This window comes from Trachypithecus francoisi, unplaced genomic scaffold (genome assembly GCF_009764315.1).
Source record: "Trachypithecus francoisi isolate TF-2019V2 unplaced genomic scaffold, Tfra_2.0 Lachesis_group3, whole genome shotgun sequence".
NCBI classification, from domain to species: domain Eukaryota; kingdom Metazoa; phylum Chordata; class Mammalia; order Primates; family Cercopithecidae; genus Trachypithecus; species Trachypithecus francoisi.
Genome location: NW_022681468.1, coordinates 75,337,203 through 75,356,515, shown reverse-complemented (window position 1 = coordinate 75,356,515; position 19,313 = coordinate 75,337,203). Strand labels below are relative to the sequence as shown.

General features: G+C 36.4%; 1 protein-coding gene and 1 pseudogene across 4 annotated transcripts in view; one reads left to right on the top strand and one right to left on the bottom strand.

Moving 5' to 3' along the window:
• The window catches only part of SCFD1 (sec1 family domain containing 1), a 109,570-nt gene that overhangs the window by 54,102 nt on the left and 36,155 nt on the right, over nt 1–19,313 (top strand). For all 4 annotated transcript variants that reach the window (XM_033188353.1, XM_033188356.1, XM_033188355.1 and 1 more), the window contains 3 exons: nt 10,787–10,883; nt 16,112–16,182; nt 18,216–18,295. In XM_033188353.1, coding sequence (XP_033044244.1) covers nt 10,787–10,883; nt 16,112–16,182; nt 18,216–18,295 — 248 coding nt within the window. The remainder of the gene's footprint in view (nt 1–10,786; nt 10,884–16,111; nt 16,183–18,215; nt 18,296–19,313) is intronic.
• Nucleotides 3,718–4,269, bottom strand: LOC117069859 (annotated as a pseudogene).

The following is a 19,313-nucleotide window of genomic DNA, read 5'->3' as shown; positions in this document are numbered from 1 at the left end:
TTTGCTTACTAATGAGTTATTTGTGTCTTAATGCATTTGTGTCAATTGTATGAGTATGAAAAGAAGAGTGTTTCTATAAAACTAAGTTGCATATCTTAGACTCAGTGGACATGATGGTTTAAATATTGTTTGAATTAGGTGTAGGTAAAAAACCTTCACCATAAAAGATTGGAAAACCTCAGAAAATACTATATTGTACTGAAATTGCTTTGCAATGTCTCTGAAGTTTTTTATTCCACTCCAAAAGAAGCGAACCTGGAAATCATAGGTGATTTCCAACAGGTGTGCTTTATGCAAGAAAGAAAAAAAAATGTCAGTCAGTGAATCTCTATACTCAAAGAGGAAGTCTTGGACATAGATCAGTGATTGACAGACTGTATATTTTAGATCTTAAAACATACAGCATAGATCCTGTTTTATTCTTCACATAAACTGACTTTTTTTTTTTTTTTTAAACATTAACTGACTTTGATTCACTGATCACTATTGCTCCTGATCACATTAGAGGTCTTTTACTATACTAGAAGTCAGAACATTTCTCTGGCTGGATTTTGTGCTGATTTGTTTAAAATGATCTCTTGTCCAGTATACATATCAAGTGAAAGTTCTCATTACCTTGGTGTCTTTTCTTCAAGACAGAGGAAAAATATATTCTGTATCAGAAAGTTCACAGTGGATGAGCTATCACTTGTCTTTTATCTCTTCTCATCTCAAAATAAGATTAATTACTATGAGAATCTGAAGTGTTTTGTTTTTTATTGCAAGTATGACAAGAGATAGCTCTCCAGTGAGTGGAATATCCTTCAACTCCTTACTGTGAATTTCTGGAACTACTTCTACATCTCAAAAAAAAAAAAAAAAAGAAGTATGAAATCAACTTTCTCTTGCTCTTGGCTCTCACTTCCCTAATACCTACTTTTCTGAGGATGAAGCACTGTCATTTAGCAAGACCCAGTTTAATAGATTAATGAAGATTAAATTCAGAGGAATAAAGACATCTCAAAACTCAATAATGAGAAAGCAAACAACCTGTATTAGCCAGAGTTCCCCAGAGAAACAGAACTAATCCTTGGCTGAAAATACGAACATAAGATGTGGGGTGTTTTTTTTTCTTTTAAAAGGAGAATAAACTTTTTTTTTTCACTGTTATGTTAGATATTTAACAGAATAGGTATATTCCTGCATTCTACAGAGGAATTGAATCTCAAAAATACTGAATACTTGGCTTAAGACTATCTACTAAAGCCTGAATTTTAACTTGGGTTTTTAAGTCCCGTGTTCTCTCTACCATGCTGTAGTTCCATAAAATATATCTACTAAAATTCAATGAGAATGGCTTGCTCTTTTGTAATCCCTTTGTAGTAACCATAGGATTAAGAATAATTTAAACTGAAAAAATAACAACCAAGCAAGGTGTGATGGCATGCACCTGTAATCCCGGCCACTCAGGCTGAGGTGGGAGGATCACTTGAGCCCAGGAGATCAAGTCCAGTTGACCAATATAGCAAGACCCTCATCTCATAAAAGATAAAAATAACAAAAATAGAGAGTAGTAGGGAACCTCTATAGTCTGTGATTTTTCTCTGTTGATTTCCTGTTTTTAATTTCACCGGTTCTGCTCTAATTTTTATTACTCATTTTCTTCTGCCTATTTTGGATTTAACTTGCTGTTCTTTTTCTAAGTATATATTTTAAGAGTTCAACATTCAGCTGGGCGCAGTGGCTTACGCCTGTAATCCCAGCACTTTGGGAGGCCAAGGCAGGCAGATCACTTCAGGCCAGGAGTTCGAGACCGGCCTGGCCGACATGGCAAAACCGCATCTCTACTAAAAATACAAAACTTAGCCGAACATGGTGACACATGCCTGTAGTCACTCAGGAGGCTGAGGCATGAGAATTGCTTGAACCCAGGAGGCACAGGTTGCAGTCAGCTGAGATGGTGCCACTGCACTCCAGCCTGAATGATAGAGTGAGACTCTGTCTCAAAAAAAAAAAAGCGCTCAACATACTGGTTGAATAAATGAAAACGAAATGATTTCTGAGAGCCATAGAAAACAAGACAACACTTTACAAATGTCACAGAAATATCATAAAGCAGTTTTCACTATTTCATGATAATAAGGTCACTTCTGTTTATATTTTTATACTTGCCATCTATAAAGATCACTTTGTGTACATTTTAAATTTTTTATTATATAGATCATTTTAGTCTGAATTTAAATATTTTTAGCAGAAGTCAATACATAGGATAAACTTACAGATTAAATATTGTGTTCATATTCTAAAATAGATTTAAGGCAGCTCCCTCAAATAGCACATAGAATGAAAACAATCCAATAAAAGCTCAAAAATAATTCAGTAAAAGCTCAATAGTTATAATGTTAATTCTCAAATTTTGCTTTGAATTTTCTCGCAGCCAAGATAGAGAGAGATGATTAAGATTAAAAAAAAAAAAACCTTCTGTCAGAAAGATTTTCTGTTTTTTATTCTAAGCAAACCATTTCTTAGCTTCACATTACAAAAGACATTGCTCATATTGGGCATTATCTAGAATAAATTAAGTGATGTGATGATGTAGTACTCAATATCAGTTACCCTTATAGATTTCATGTGACTGTTTCATACAGCAACTTTCATGAAAGCCAGGGATATAATATTAAATATAATTCCATGAGAGCAGTTCTATGAGTTACTGAGGTAGCAAAGTCTTAAGTTTGTTGCCCTCTAATTGTTCCTCTGTATACGTCCAATGGTTCCTCTGTATACGTCCTGTTGTTAAACTAAGAATAGAATTTTTAGTATCTGGAGTGGAAAGATTGCATATTCTTTGAATAATCTATAGTATCATTTTTTCATTTGGACTTTTGATAGGAGTGAGATAACAAGTTGAGGTTATACATTCTGATTTGGGCCTGGAATGCTAGAAATTTGATGCTCTTGGTTGAGAGAAAAAATGCATATATTTGGAAATGAGATAACCAACTAGTAAGATTGATAATCTGTTTTGGAAATTGAAGATATAACCAGGTTTCTCACCTTGATAGTATACTGTCCTATCTGTGCACAGAATAGAGGTAGAAGTAAAAAGAGGAATTTTATTCAAGATTTCTAAGTCACTATGGCACATGAGCCAAGTTCATTGTAGCTTGGGAACCCAACAAGTAAATATTTTTAGCCACTTGTATCATAGAACACCTTTAAATAAATTTTATGGACCATCTTGGTTTTTTGTAACGTAATTTTTCACATTGACAAACCCATGCATATAGTGGCAAGCCCACCAGTATGAATTGCAGCAAAATGCACACCTGAATAACTGAAAATAAATTAAAAATGGCTATTTTGTTATATTATACAAAGCAACAGATGATTATAATACAGCATTGCTGGTACTACCTACCTGGATATCCAAATACAGACCTGAAAGATGGCAGAAATTAAACATGTGAAGAAGTAAGAAAAAAACAGAATGGCTAGAATATAAACAGTCTTCAACTTAGGTGTAGGTTATATCCTGAAAGTCTGGTTCTAGGTGCATTGTAGCTTGGGATATACTTTTTTTAATGACTAAAATGTATTTATTTAATATACATCTCAAGGGCTCAATTGAGGCTCAATTTAAAAGACGAAAACAAAAATAATACCACAGCTCATGATACAGAGTCTATACAGAAATCACAAAAAAAGACAACACAAGGACAGGCTGAGCAGCCTGGGTCAGGGCTCCTGACTGGTGACCTGCTTTGAGTAGGTTTCTTGCAGATACTTCTTAAAAGCTGTGGGATTTTTCCAGAGTTTGGCAGCATGTGTGTTTAAGGGGCTATCAATGTTGGGTTCTCCTCGTAGGCTGGAGATGGAGAGTGTTCTGGATGGAGAGCAGAATGGTCCTGATGTCATACAGGGCAGACCACTTGTCTTTCAGGATGTCCAGGCATATGCATATGTTACCCTGGGTGTCCACACTGGGGTAGTAGCAGGGTGTGAGGAACTTCACCGTGGAAGCATTGTAAGGGTAGCCGCTGGGGAACTCTAGCGAGTGCTTATACCTCAGGTCTTCATATACTGGGCCAGCTGCTCCATGGATGGCTACCCATGTGAAAAGGTGGTCTGATTCAGGGAAGGCAGAAATGCCTTTGTCGCCACACATCATGAGTCATGAGTTCCTGCTGTTTTGCCCATGGGACCCTGCGCGGCACCCCAGCTTGGCTCGGCTCCTTTATAGGAGGCTGCGATGCTAGTGGCGGCTGGGTCGCGATTTGGGGAGGCCATCCACGTGATGCTGGCAGAGAGACAGGAATTTGGAGAGCTCACGACTGCAACTGTGGGAGTACACTTTCCTATAGATATTACGTGGTAAGTAGGTTTCTGTCTCACAAACCCTGTCTAATTCATAATCTGGAATATTCCTAATGTAGCATTGCAATAGAGAAAGGTTTATCATTCCCTCTACCTCCTGAGAAGTAGGGATAAAGGAGGTATAACTCTTTATTCCCTTCTGTCTTTCTTTTCACTGCTGAATGGTAATTGGGGATAGAATTGGGGTCTGAAGAAGAGGGAAGGCCAAGAAGGATCACTCTAGACTTGGTCATCAACCCAGTCATTAGACTGAGGTAAGAAATGGGAATTATCCACGTAGGTTTATTGCGGCACTATTCACAATAGCAAAGACTTACCATCCGTGACAGACTGGATTAAGAAAATGTGGCACATATACACCATGGAATACTATGCAGCCATAAAAAAGGATGAGTTTGTGTCCTTTGTAGGGACATGGATGCAGCTGGAAACCATCATTCTCAGCAAACTATCGCAAGAACAGAAAACCAGACACCGCATGTTCTCACTCATAGGTGGGAACTGAACAATGAGATCACTTGGGCACGGGAAGGGGAGCATCACACACCGGGTCCTATTATGGGGGGGGGGGGAGCGATAGCATTGGGAGTTATACCTGATGTAAATGACGAGTTGATGGTGCTGATGAGTTGATGGTGCAGCATACCAACACAGCACAAGTATACATATGTAACAAACCTGCACGTTGTGTACATGTACCCTAGAACTTAAAGTATAATTAAACAAAAAAGAAAAATTATGTCATCTGCAAAGACAAAAAAGAAATGGGAATTATCCACGTAGGTTTATTGCGGCACTATTCACAATAGCAAAGACTTACCATCCGTGACAGACGGATTAAGAAAATGTGGCACATATACACCATGGAATACTATGCAGCCATAAAAAAGGATGAGTTTGTGTCCTTTGTAGGGACATGGATGCAGCTGGAAACCATCATTCTCAGCAAACTATCGCAAGAACAGAAAACCAGACACCGCATGTTCTCACTCATAGGTGGGAACTGAACAATGAGATCACTTGGGCACGGGAAGGGGAGCATCACACACCGGGTCCTATTATGGGGGGGGGGGGAGCGATAGCATTGGGAGTTATACCTGATGTAAATGACGAGTTGATGGTGCTGATGAGTTGATGGTGCAGCATACCAACACAGCACAAGTATACATATGTAACAAACCTGCACGTTGTGTACATGTACCCTAGAACTTAAAGTATAATTAAACAAAAAAGAAAAATTATGTCATCTGCAAAGACAAAAAAGAAATGGGAATTATCCACGTAGGTTTATTGCGGCACTATTCACAATAGCAAAGACTTACCATCCGTGACAGACGGATTAAGAAAATGTGGCACATATACACCATGGAATACTATGCAGCCATAAAAAAGGATGAGTTTGTGTCCTTTGTAGGGACATGGATGCAGCTGGAAACCATCATTCTCAGCAAACTATCGCAAGAACAGAAAACCAGACACCGCATGTTCTCACTCATAGGTGGGAACTGAACAATGAGATCACTTGGGCACGGGAAGGGGAGCATCACACACCGGGTCCTATTATGGGGGGGGGGGGAGCGATAGCATTGGGAGTTATACCTGATGTAAATGACGAGTTGATGGGTGCTGATGAGTTGATGGGTGCAGCATACCAACACAGCACAAGTATACATATGTAACAAACCTGCACGTTGTGTACATGTACCCTAGAACTTAAAGTATAATTAAACAAAAAAGAAAAATTATGTCATCTGCAAAGACAAAAAAGAAATGGGAATTATCACTAGCGGTGAATAGAGTTCCAGAACAGTAGTGTCTATAGCTAGACTGGGGAGAGAAATAGTAAACAGAAGGAAAAATCCCTGCAATTAATTATATGAAGGAAAAGGGAATTTGTTTTGTGTCCTTTCTTGGTCATCTGGCAAATGTCCCAGGTTATGGATTTTCAAAAAGCAAACCATGTGTACTACCTGTACTTCTCAGATAAGTGTTTTTTAGAGACAAGTCTCACTATGTTGCCCAGGCTTCTGTTGAATTCCTGTACTCAAGTGATCCTCCTGCCTCAGCTTCCTGAATAGCTGGTATTACAGGTGCATGCCACGGTGTCCAGCTTTAGCATCAGATAAGTTTTAAGATTATTCCTTTTTGGTGAGAGAAGAGACAAACTAGTTTTAGAAAGTGCTCCCTTCCTTTGTTCTTTCCAAACCCTGTGGGCCGTGGCCAGTCAAATGTCTAACACAATCTGTATATGTGCGTATGTGTGCACAGCATGTTAGTGTTCATTTGATGTAATATAAATTGAGGCAATGTACTGAAAAATGAATTTAAAATCAGTCTGATTGTTTACCTAATGACCAAAATTTGGAGAAAAGCACTAGAATTTTTTTTAATGAGATTCCTCCCATAGAATGTCCTTGTAAAAGGATTTTTGAGAAATGGATGGCTCTCAGAGTTTATATTCATTATATATAATCTGTATTCCATGCTTTTGATTGTCTAGAGTGTTCCCCTTTTACTCACTTATTCTTAATATTTATTGAAGCTACCAAAGAATCTCAGTTTACCTTGATCTTGTTATTTTGTTTTATATTTTTAATTTGTTCATTTTTTATGTCACTCTTATTACCCAGACTGTATTCTTTTGAGCCCATGTTGTATAAGAAGAATTAATCTGTGGAATTACAGAATTTGTTTCTCTTAGTGTTTTTCCTCATTTCAGGAATTTGAGAAAAGGCCCATAGGAGGAAGCAATAAGTTGTTCTTGAGGGTAGTGTAATTTTCCCTATTATCTATGGTATACATTAGAGTATGACCTGGATTTGAATCTCAACTCTACTACTACTCCGGTAATCTTGAACAAATACATGTTTCTGTATGTCTGTTTCTTCATCTTTAAAGTGAGATTAATAATTCCTAGCTCATAGTTTTATTTGGAGAATTAAATGAGATAAAGTAAGTTAGTAATTTTTGAACCCTGTTCTCTGGTACCCTAGAGCTGTATGGAGACATTTAATGGATCACTTATATCTATTTTGTGTTTAGGGTTCTGCAGAAGATTTGGTGTGAGAAAGAGGGTCCTGAGGCTCTCTCTTTAAAAACACTTGAAAGCCATAGTTGTAAGTAAAGTGCCTTACACATGGTAGTTGCTGAAGAGATACTAGTTCTCTTATGCAGGTTAGAAAATCTGTATAGCACATCACTCCTTTTCCTCTTAGATGGTGCTCCCTCATAATCAGTATATTAAAGGGCTGTTACTTTTAACAGCTTTATTGAGATGTAACATACATACTTTGCAATTCATCAATTTAAAACATATCATTCAATAGGTTTTAGAATATTTACAGAGTTGTTGCAACCACAATCTAATTTTAAAGCATTTTTGTCACCTCTAAAAGAAACCCCCTACCTAGTGCCAATCACATTAAGTTGTTTTTGGACCCTATTTCCATTGTTCATTAGAAGTTGATGTTATAAGTAAGTTACTACATCTCAAAAGGAGCAAAATGAACCAAATGCCTGTACTTAACATAAGTCAGTGATTTTTTTTTTACTGATGTATATAGTTACAGAAATTAGATTCTGCTATGGCATTTAGCATATTTAGATTATTTATTTATTTATTTATTTAGAGACAGGGTCTCACTATGTTTCCCAGGCTAGTCTCAAACTCCCAAGGCTCAAGCGATCCTTTCACCTCAGCCTCCCACGTACCTGAGACTACAGGCATGTGCCATCGCACCTTAGCATACTGAGTTTTATATATTCAGTCACAAAAGACTAGATTATTTACGTTTTCCACTTCCAGAAGTTCATTCATCTACTTTCATGACTTTTAAAAATGATTGCTTGGTCTGTATACGTCCTGTTCTTGGTTTTGAAATTCAACAAATGCAAGTGCTTGTTATAAGCCAGGTGCTGTGTTAGACTCCTAGGATTAAACAGTTAATTAGACATGCTCTAAGGAGTTTACAGTTTTAGACACATAAACAAAGGACAGTAATATACTGTGATCTTTGTTATTATGATGAGGTGTATAAAGTGCTATTGATACACAGATAAAGGAGTAATGAGTTATTTTGGCCAAGGAGCACAGTGGGAGAGGGTCAGAAAGGGGAGAGAGCAGGGATTAAAGGAAGAGTTGCAGAAAAGCTACAGAGAAGGTAGATCTTGAAGGAATAGAATTCACTGAGTAGATGGTAGAAGAGGAATATATTCTGCAAAAGCTAAGAGAATAACTTGAGCCTAAGACTAGAGAATTAAAAGGGAACACAGTATTTAATGAAAAGTTAAAAGTTTAATGAAATAACTATTTGATGTGACTAGAGGAAACAATTTAGTGAGTAGTGATAAAATAGAAAAGGTTAGCTGGATCAGAGGGCCTGAAAGTTGGTTTAACACCTTATTTTAGCACCTTTCCCCTTCCATTCCTGACTTCACTCTGCAGATAACAGCTTTTCGCAAGCTAATATTCACATTAATAGTTTCTAGTATCATCATTGTCGTTCCCCAAAGTTTTCTTTTTCTTCTTTCACTACTTTGTATCCCATATCCTTTCTCTCATGTAAATTATTAAATACTCATCTTGTCCTTTCTGTTCCCACAGCCACTACTGTGGTCTTTTTCCTAGAATCTCTTATATTTCTTTTGTTCATTTTTAATATTATTGGTGGAACTTTCTCATTTCTAGGACTTTACTTTGTCTCTGTTTTAGTATTCAAAATAACTTTATAGAGTAGATAAAATAGTTCCTATATCAGAGAGTCTGAAGAATATGAAGGTCTGGAGATTTCATAGATAAGAGCTCACTGATAGGAAACACACTGATGTAGAATATATTGTTCAGTGAAAGGAAAGGGTGGAAAAGTACAGTATCATACTTCTTGTGTCAGGAAGGAGACGGATATTAGAATACAGACCCTTTGCTTATATTTGCACAAAGAAACTCTAAAAACCTAGAAGAAATAATATTAAAAAAAAATACCTATAGAAGCAGGTAGAAATGGGGTGGAAGACGACAGGGATGAAAAATAAGACTTCTCAGTATATGTCTTTTTATGTTGTATTCATTTTTGAACTGTCTGGATATTTAATCTATAAAACTTTGGCCTTGCATGCCACTCCAAGGGAGTGGGAGTGAGAGGACTCTGATTTCTTCTTGCTCCATATATGAAATTCACTCCTTAGTCTACTATTGAGATGTTTCTACCTTGTTGTGCCTTGGCATGATCTGTTTAACTGAAATGAACTATATCTGTGTCCCTAAGTCACTTTCAGACTTCAACTCAGAATGTATCACTTCCTCCTCAATTGGCTATTTATTTCATTCTGCCTTTTAGCATAATGTATTTATGTTGTATATTTGTATATTGGTTCTATGTTGGTATTCCTATAAATCCTAATTTATTTCATGGTTTCTACTCCCACTTTGATTGTTTACACCTTTAATTTTAAAAATTGATTTTTATAATTTCATGAATGGTTTCTACTCTCACTTGATTATTAACACCCTCAATAATATCTGAATTATCTGAAGCATAACTTAAGAGATATTTGATCATTTTTATTTGCTTTTCAGGATCTTAATATGTTAACTTTATTTAGATAATTTTAATCAACAAAATTTTCAATTAGGAGACGTCTCACACAGCAAAATTTTACTACGTTTCCATTATCTTAAAGATATTAAACAGGAAAACTAATAAGGAAAGTTTTAGTTTTTATTAAAAAAACAAAAAGAACAATAATTTAGTTAAGGTAACTTTCCATCCAGTTAATGTGAATGTATGTGGATTTGCACACTAAAGTAGTAAACATAACTTGACCACCTGACATGAATTTTGCATGGAGTACAATATGATTTGTATGCCAGTAACCAATACAATAAGTAAGAATTGTGTTTTTATCTTTGCTAATATGTGTATGGTATGCAGAATTACTGCTGAATTTATCCATCAAATATGGTAAACAAAATAATCTGGTTTTTTCCTATATTAAATATATATTCAAAAGTATTCAAAAGTAAGGCACTTTAAATTCTGTTAAGAAATGAAGGCCGGGCACAGTAGCTCGCACCTATAATCCCAGCATTTAGGGAGGCCGAGACAGGCAAGATTGCTTGAGCTCAGGAGTTCAAGACCAGCCTGCACAACATGGCAAAACCCCATCTCTATAAAAAATACAGAAAAATTAGCCAGGTGTGGTGGCACATACCTGTGGTCCCAGCTACTCGGGAGACTGAGGTGTGAGGATCACATGAGCCTGGGAAGTTGAGATTGCACCACTATACTTCAGCCTGGTACTTCTGAACTGTACTTTTGACCTGTCTCAAAGAACATGTCTTAAAATTGATCATAGAAAATAGAAATTTACAAGGTAAGTAGACCAGCATATATTTTAATGACTTATTATATTCTCATTTATTTTGAAACAGGCAAGAAAATTGGATGTATATTTTGAATATGAAGAAAAAATAATGAGCAAAACTACTCTGGATAAATCTCTTCTAGATATAATATCAGACCCTGATGGTAGGTACCAAAAATTTGAGGCTAATATAAGTTTCATATCTGATGAAACCAGCATTTTCAATTGAGTAAACTGAATAGAATTGTTTTTTTTCTGACAATCAGTGCTAATATCAAAATAATTAAATGAGCTATTTTCTGGGAAAATTTTACAACTTAGCAGCTCCTGTAGTGGAAAAATGATTTGCATTTCATTTCACTGAACTTTTATTTGATAGTATTTAAGCACTTTTTATATTCATTTGTTTAAGGTGGCATATGTAAAGCTTAATTTCTACTGGTTCCAGGAAGATTTGAAGGTATAACATTCAAAGCAGGTGTCTCTAAGTGATTCGCTTCCTAATTACTTTGGTCTACCCTCAGTTTCCTGAAAAGATGAATCTAAAACTAAATTCTGTTTTACATGTTTAGGGAATTTACGTTTAAAGAAACTCTATGGCCAGTCACTTTAAATATTTGTATGTTAGATTTTCTTAAAATATAACTATTTGTACTTAGAAAATATGATCTATGGAGGCCAATATGTTAAGTGAAATAAGCCAGGCACAAATCACGTGTTCTCACTCATTTGGAGGCTTAAAAAGTAGATCTTATGATGATAGAGTTACCAGAGGCCAGGAAAGGGAGAGAGGTGGGGGGATGGAGGGAACAAAAAAATATAAAACTTTTTTACCACTGAACTGTGCACTTAATAATCCCAGTACTTTGGGAGCTTGAGGCAGGAGGATCGCTTGAGCCCAGAAGTTTGAGACCAGCCTAGGCAATAAAGCAAGACCCCGTATACACACAAAAAAATGAAAAAAGTTAGCCAGGCAGGACAGCATGCCTCTGTAGTCCCAGCTGCTTGGGAGGCTGAGGATCCCTTGAGCCTAGGAGTACAATGTTGGAGTAAGTGGTAATCGCACAAATGTACTCCAGCCTGGGTGGCAGAGCAAGACCTTGTCTCAAAAAAAAAACCACAGGCAAAAATAGTCAAAAACATTTTAATGTAATCCAATTGTGGCTTTTAATTATAAAGATTGTGGGATCTACATAGAGTCTTAGACTCTGAAATTCCCTAAACTTTAGAGACCTATAGATCATTTCAGAATAATTTTGAATTCAAACTTCAGCTTTTTCCAAAACAAATGGAAAGCCTAGGACCCATTTTGCATATAAGCTATTTAAGCTGCATAATGATGGTTTTTGAGTTACAGTTTTGGTATGAAATTTAGACCGTAATCCAAATTAGAAAATAATTTAAAAGTCCAGACTGTTTTATGATTAAAGATTCTATTTATACAAACATCTGAGAAGCCATAACTATTGCTCACACTTTTAGAAAGCTAGATTTGTGGTGAGAACATAGCATTTTAAAGGTATATGCATTTTACAGTGAAAGAAATTCAACAAGTTATATGAAGTCCATCATTTCTGAGCTACTCCTTGTTATTTACAGTAACTTTCAAGTAAAGTTGAAACAAAAAAGCATGTTGACAGAAAGGCAATCAGTCCTGCTTTTTCATTTCCCCTTTCTCAAACGATTTATCCCTAAAGATACTAAGTAAGATAGAGCAAGGTAGGCATTCATACAAAGTAGCAGTCTAGTGCCACTTTGGTCCAGAATAAGATGTTGGAACCTGAGCAAGATGGCTAAGGGCATCCACTCATGGGATAAAGGGAGGATTAGTAATCTGGCATTAGATGTCAAAGTTCAGTAAAGGAAAGCAGAGTGTCCACATGTGGGAGTAGTCTAGTAAGGTGTGTGAGAACCCTAACAGATTGAGGAGGGTTACCCCCACACAGAAACAAACCAGCTTGGGCCTAGGTGAGGTGAGAAGTACGTCTAGGTATGTGGATGGGTCCACTGCAGGAAATCAGAGCTCAAGTGAAGTAAGAAGGGCATCCATGCAGCAAGGGGGTGGAAGCAGCGATGGGATATTTGTTACATACAGGTGACTGGCTAGATAAATATATTGGATAATTAAAGAAAGCCCAATTTCCCATTGTCAGAGAAGGAATTTATAAATATATAAAGGGAAAAAATTAGAATGAACCCTGTAGTGTTGGATTGGAATTAGAGGTGTTGGTGTGAACTTAGTGTTTTCACTATATATCTGTTCAGATACAGAAATAAATATAGATTGTATGTGGGAGCGGGGGTGGTGTGTACACTCATGTATTCCCTAGCTCTGCTAACTGACAGGGCCTGCAATACCCAACTAGTAAAGATGCTGGCTTATAAATACAATTTCCACTAGGACTCCTTGGAGAGGTGGCTGATTCCAGAGGTGGGGCAGGGAGCAAAAGTACAAAATGAGTCTGGAACATTTTTGTTGTATCAGAAGGCAGGGAAGGTACTCCAAAAATAATAGAACTTGTCAAAAGAACCCAGAAGTCAACTTGAAGATGACAATTTGAGCATCAAAATAAATAATAACATATTATAACCCACTGATAAAAGAGGATGCCAAGAGTCCATGTGGACATAACAAATGAATAAATTGAAATTTCATAGGATATTTATGCAGTTTCAGAATACCTCCCCACAAAATACTTATTAGCCGTAAGGGAGAAAAAGTAACCATGCAGTGGAGAAGCCTGATAAATATCTTATTAGGTAACCACAGTGAACATCGTAAGTAAAGAGACATAAAATAGTGGGAAAGTACTAAGCAGATTGTGCAGAGGAAGGAGCTCAGGAAAGACTGAGAGGTAAAGGGCTAGTAGGATTCAGTGCAAAGAACACAGCATCACTGTTGTGATATTCTTGCCTTGGTATAACCTAAATCTAATCATGAAGAAATATTAGACAAAATTTAATTGTGTGATATTCTAGGAAGAAACCAGCCTATAGTCTTAAAAAGTAACCAAGCTGCAAGTCAAGGAAAAATGGAGGAAGTGTTTCATACAGAAGAAGACTAAAGAGGCATGACAACTGTATGTGGCACGTGATTCTGAAATTGATCCTTTTTCCATAAAATGTACTGTAGACATAATTGGTAAAACTTGAAATAGGATCTGAGGATTAAATGGTGATGAATGTATCATGTAGTATATCACATCAATGTAATGTGTCAGTGTTAATATCACATTTTGCTAATTGTTTTACTGAGGCTGTGTTAGAGAATGTCTTTGACATTTAGGGGTGATGGGACAGCGGGTCAGCATCTTACTCTTAGAATTTCTGGGAGAACAAAAGTTCTCCAAACTGTACTTAAAACTTTTATCTAAAATACACCAGATTACTCCGTAAGGGAATTCTGACTTTAAAGTAGCAGTCAAAGGAGAAAGGTACGTGTGACAGGTTCCAGGCTGCAGCTACAGGCTTTAGAATAATCATAGTTGTAAAGGACACATGCTAACAATTTCAGTTTGGTTTCCCTGTGGTTATGTCATTATAACCATCAGTATGCTCCGCAGCCCTTACCATCAGATTGGTCTTGAAAACCTTAGCAGATGTTCTAAGGCAGTTATTAACACTGTAGCAGTTTTAAAGTATGTTTCCCCTTGAAGAAGAGTGGGAGCTGTTCCTTCTTTAAGCAAAGTAAGTATCTGCTATTAGAAAAGGCTATGCTAGATGCTGAAGATACTTAAAGCAAACTCGGGGACCCACAGGCCCTGAAAACTGAGGGAGGGGAACCTTCCTCTCGTATATTAGAATCTGTGGTCCCAAGTGGGTAGGACAAGCCTCATTACTCTTTTGCCCTTTGTCCTGTAGCTGGTCGATCATAGTTGGAGCAGTTATGGCAAGAAGTGCTCAGTGAAGCAGGGTGACCAAAGCCAAAGTTCTCTAGCTGGGGCACAAAAAAGGGAAGGCCAAGGAAATGGGAAAGTACCAGGGAGATTGTGGAGAGGAGGGAGCTCAGGAAAGTAACCTCGTAAAGTTGTTCATGAATTCCTGGGTTCACCCCTGAGCTGCACGTGTATGAAGCTGATCCTAAACAGCATTTCAAAGACTGAGAGGGGAAGAGTTAGAAGACTACCTCCCAGTCCCCGGACTGACCACTGGTTGGTGGGACAGATCCCAATAGCACTGCAAAAGGTTTTGAAAATAGAATCGATGATGAAAGAATAACCTACAGAAGGCTGGTAAGAACCTTAGCCTGTACTGAATCAGGCTAATTACCTGCTAAAACAAAAATATCAGTATTGTCCTAGGATTTAACAAGCCCTGGAGTCTCATAATCTAATATTCAAAATACCCCAAATACAATATTTATTTGTAGACATGAGAACTTTAGAGAACTTGATCTTTATTTTACCATTCTTTGTCATATTCAGGGAGTACAGATAATTAGAGAATGAGTGTTAGTGTTCCAAATCATATAAAAAATAAGTGTCTTGTCAGTCAGTATGTTTTGAAAAAAATCAACTAGTTTTTATTCTATAATAAAATACAACAATTCTGAGTTCTTGCATCTTAGGATACACTTTAAAGTGCAACTGAATATTATTTGTCAAGACCAGTGCTTCATCACATTTCCACCAAAGTGCACGTGATAGAAGAACAGACAATAAATAAGTTTCTCTGGATAGTCTTGGACTTTCGGTAGTAAGAGTAGTAACTCAGAGCACTGCAAGCAAGAAAGATATTTGTTTGAAATCTTATGTTTTGCCTTAAAATTTGAGGCAGATATATTCTATGTGATATAACAATTTTTTTTAATAAAAATACATGGTTTTCCCATTCTTATAGTAATATAAAAGCCTTCAGAAACACGTGTATTTAGGGGCCCCCAATTTGAGAAATATGGCTTTAGGCTCAGCTAGTTGATTTTGTTTAGCCAGCAAAGTTTCATAACCCAATTCCTAGGGTGACCATACATCTAGTTTCCCAGGATAGTCCCACTTTCATACCAGTTGTCCTTATGTAATTGTTAGTGGCACCCCTTTTGCTACCTCAGAAGTATCTGTTTTGAAAGTATATGATTACCCTGCTTATATCCTTTCCTTTCATTGTGAGTTTATATCTAAAAGGGAAATCTCAACATTATACACAATTTGGAAGATACAATAGAGATGCTGTCATAATCACAGCCCTCTCATCCCACCTCATTTAATCTTTTCTATATCTGTATTTTACATGGTTGTAATTATAGTGCCTGTTACCTTAACTCAGTTAAATCAAGAGCCATGTTTTGTTTTGTCACATTTATATATGCCTTGAAATGTAACATACTTGCGTTGACTATAATACATAATAACCACAATTATGAAAATCTTTTTTTAACCTCTTTTCCCCTATGCAGCAGGAACTCCAGAAGATAAAATGAGGTTGTTTCTTATCTATTATATAAGCACACAGCAAGCACCTTCTGAGGTATGTCCTTTATTCAGTTATTGGGAGGAAGGGGAATGCTTATTTGTAGACTACTACAATTCAGATTTTAAAAATAGAAGTACAAGTCACTGCAGCTAAATATCTACTTTATTCCTTTAAAAGAAAAATGGCCAGGCATGGTGACTCACACCTGTAATCACAACACTTTGGGAGGCCGAGGCAGGCAGATCACTTTGAGCTCAGGAGTTTGAGACCAGTCTGGGCAACATGGCAAAACCCCGTCTCTATTAAAAATACAAAAATTAGCCAAGTGTGGTGGCATGCACCTGTAATCCCAGCTACTGGGGAGGCTGAGGCAGGAGAACAGCTTGAACCTGGGAGGCAGAGGTTGCAGTAAGCTGAGATCACGCTACTGTACTCCAGCCTGGGCGACAGAGCAATACTCCATCTCAAATAAAAGAAAAGAAAAGAAATAAAAGAAAAACAATTTGTTAAGGCTGCTTCTATGTACTGCTGTATTTTATAGCAACTTTATTGTTACCAGGGGAAACTACCCGTGAAACATCTGACTACTTTTAAGTTGTTGGAATGTGAACTGAATTTAAGCGGCCAAAATTCTTATTTTTGGAAAATAACTATTCTAAACTAAGTTAATCAGATTTGCTGTGCTTTTTGAAAGGTTAACCTTATTTTAAGATTGTTTTAAAACTAATGTCCAACATAGAAAATATAGTCTATTCTATAAAAGAAAGTGGTGATTTTGGTAATTGGTATCAGACTTCTTACTGGGTTAGAGACTGTTGACTCTAATTATTTAACTGTATTGTTTTACTGGATGAGCAAGAAGCATAAGAACCTCAAGATGACATTTAGAATATGGTTGTTCTAAACTCCATTCCTTTGCCGGTAGCAGTTTTTTTTTTTTTTTTTAATATCTGGTAAATTGATAGGGTTTCTGTTGGTCAAAAATCTTTTGCATATTAAAATAGCAAAACTAAACCTGCTGTTTGCTCTCAGCCATTCTACTTTACCTTGGGAACACAAAGCTTCACTTCTAATTTTTTAAGAAAGTGTGGTTTTCTTTTTATAAGTATCTCTTTCAGGCTAAGATGGGAAGATTACCTGAGGTCAGGGGTTTGAGACCAGCCTGGCCAACATGGTGAAACCCCATCTCTACTAAAAATACAAAAATTAGCTGGGTGTGGTGGCGCGTGCCTGTAATCTCAGCTACTCAGGAGGCTGAGGCAGGAGAATGCCTTGAACCTGGAAGGCAGAGGTTGCAGTGAGCCAAGATTGCGCCACTGCACTCTAGCCTGGACAATAAGAGTGGAACTCTATCTCAAAAAAAAAGTACCTCTCTCATCAACAGAGTTTTACCTATATATCTCAGGGGATTCTGATAGCTTAATTATAATATTTTTCTTAAGAATATATGATTCTAAAACTTAATTCAGTATTCCCTTAATTTAACCACATTATTTTTATTTACTTTTGGTAAGGATTATGTCTTTTCATAAATGTAAGTGATCATTAAGATAGGCTCCTTTAAGTTACACAAATTCAGCCAGACTTATCAGGAAATGAGTAAGGGAAGAGTTGAAAAAAAAAGTTTTTTTTGAAGTGCAGGACACCTGTTGTCCAGTTAATGAATCTGGACCCCTAGAATGAAAATGAGATGAGCAACCCAAATCTGCAGCTCCCCTCAGTTGGTATCATTCCCCTTGTGTTTCTGGTTTAGAAATATTCTTGGGCAAACCAAATCATTTAGTGCGTGTCCCAAAGAAAAGCAGTCTATCCCAGCAGTAAAGGAAAAAATAACATTGTTAGACTTACTGAGAAATTTTAAAATACTGTATTTTCATAGGTGATTTGGGAGCCTCTTAAAGGTAATTTTCATTATATGCGATTTTCTTGTCTTGGGTGCTCACGTGGGTACTCATTTAAGACGTGACTCCACTCTACTTGGGTGCCAAGAATTTAAACTCATGCCTTTGGTCTTACTTTTTAATTAATCAAATAACATCTTTCATGAAAGTAAAATTTTTTGTCATATAGTTCTTTTCTTATTTCAGGCTGATTTGGAGCAATATAAAAAAGCTTTAACTGATGCAGGATGCAACCTTAATCCTTTACAATATATCAAACAGTGGAAGTAAGTTTTATTTTCTTCTTTAATTCCTGTCATTTAAAGGAGTACAGTTGAGGCTTCATTCCCAAGAAGATGGGAATGCTAATAAGAAAACTGAACAATGCCTTGGTGGTTTTATATATCCAGTGGCATAAATATTTCCTTACCTGGCCCACCCTGTTTACAACTTAAAATTACATAAAACAGTGATGCCTTTCTTTCCTGGGTAAGCTTTATAGTTTCTTTACTGATAAGGTGAGAAAGTCAAAGACTGAAATGTCTGGAGTCAAATGTCTCCAAGGCATTAAGAGGAAATTTTAATTTGACTAATAATCCAAGAAAGGCAAATTAACATAATGCAAACATTTAGAAAATACCATGCCAAGGATACAGGAAAATTCATGTGTGCATTTTATACTCTGCTATTAGGAATATAAATTGTCAAAATTTTTCTGGATAGTATAAAGAGTTCTTTAAAAATAACTCTGACCTAGTACTTCTCTTAAGGATTTATCCCAAAGAAGTAATTGAAGCTAAGATTTTAGATACAATTGTAATAATGAAATTTTTAAAAGCAATCTAAATGTCTAGCAGTAGTATTAGTAAGTGAATTGTGGCATTTCTGTAAGATAAATACAGTTGAGTCATTAAAAATCAGAAGGCTTACTTAGTGACATTGGGAAGTGCTCATGTTATATTGTAAAGTAAAAAAAAAAATTATAACACTCTTTATTGATTTGTTTGATAAATATTTCTTAATAGCGAGCATGATAAACAAGGCCCCAGCTGTCAGTGAATTTACATTTGTGTTGAGGAAACAATTAACAAATAAGCAAATAAATGAACAGAATAATGTTAAACTATGTTAAATGACATAGGAAATAAAACTTAAGTGATAAGATTTTAACCTGCTGGGGGTGATAGCTAAATTTGCTTAGGAGATCAGGGAAAGCATCTAGTAGATAGTCACATTTGAGCCAAAACTTAAATGACATTTTTTACAGTATGATCCTTGTTTATCCATTTTTTCATCCATATGTAT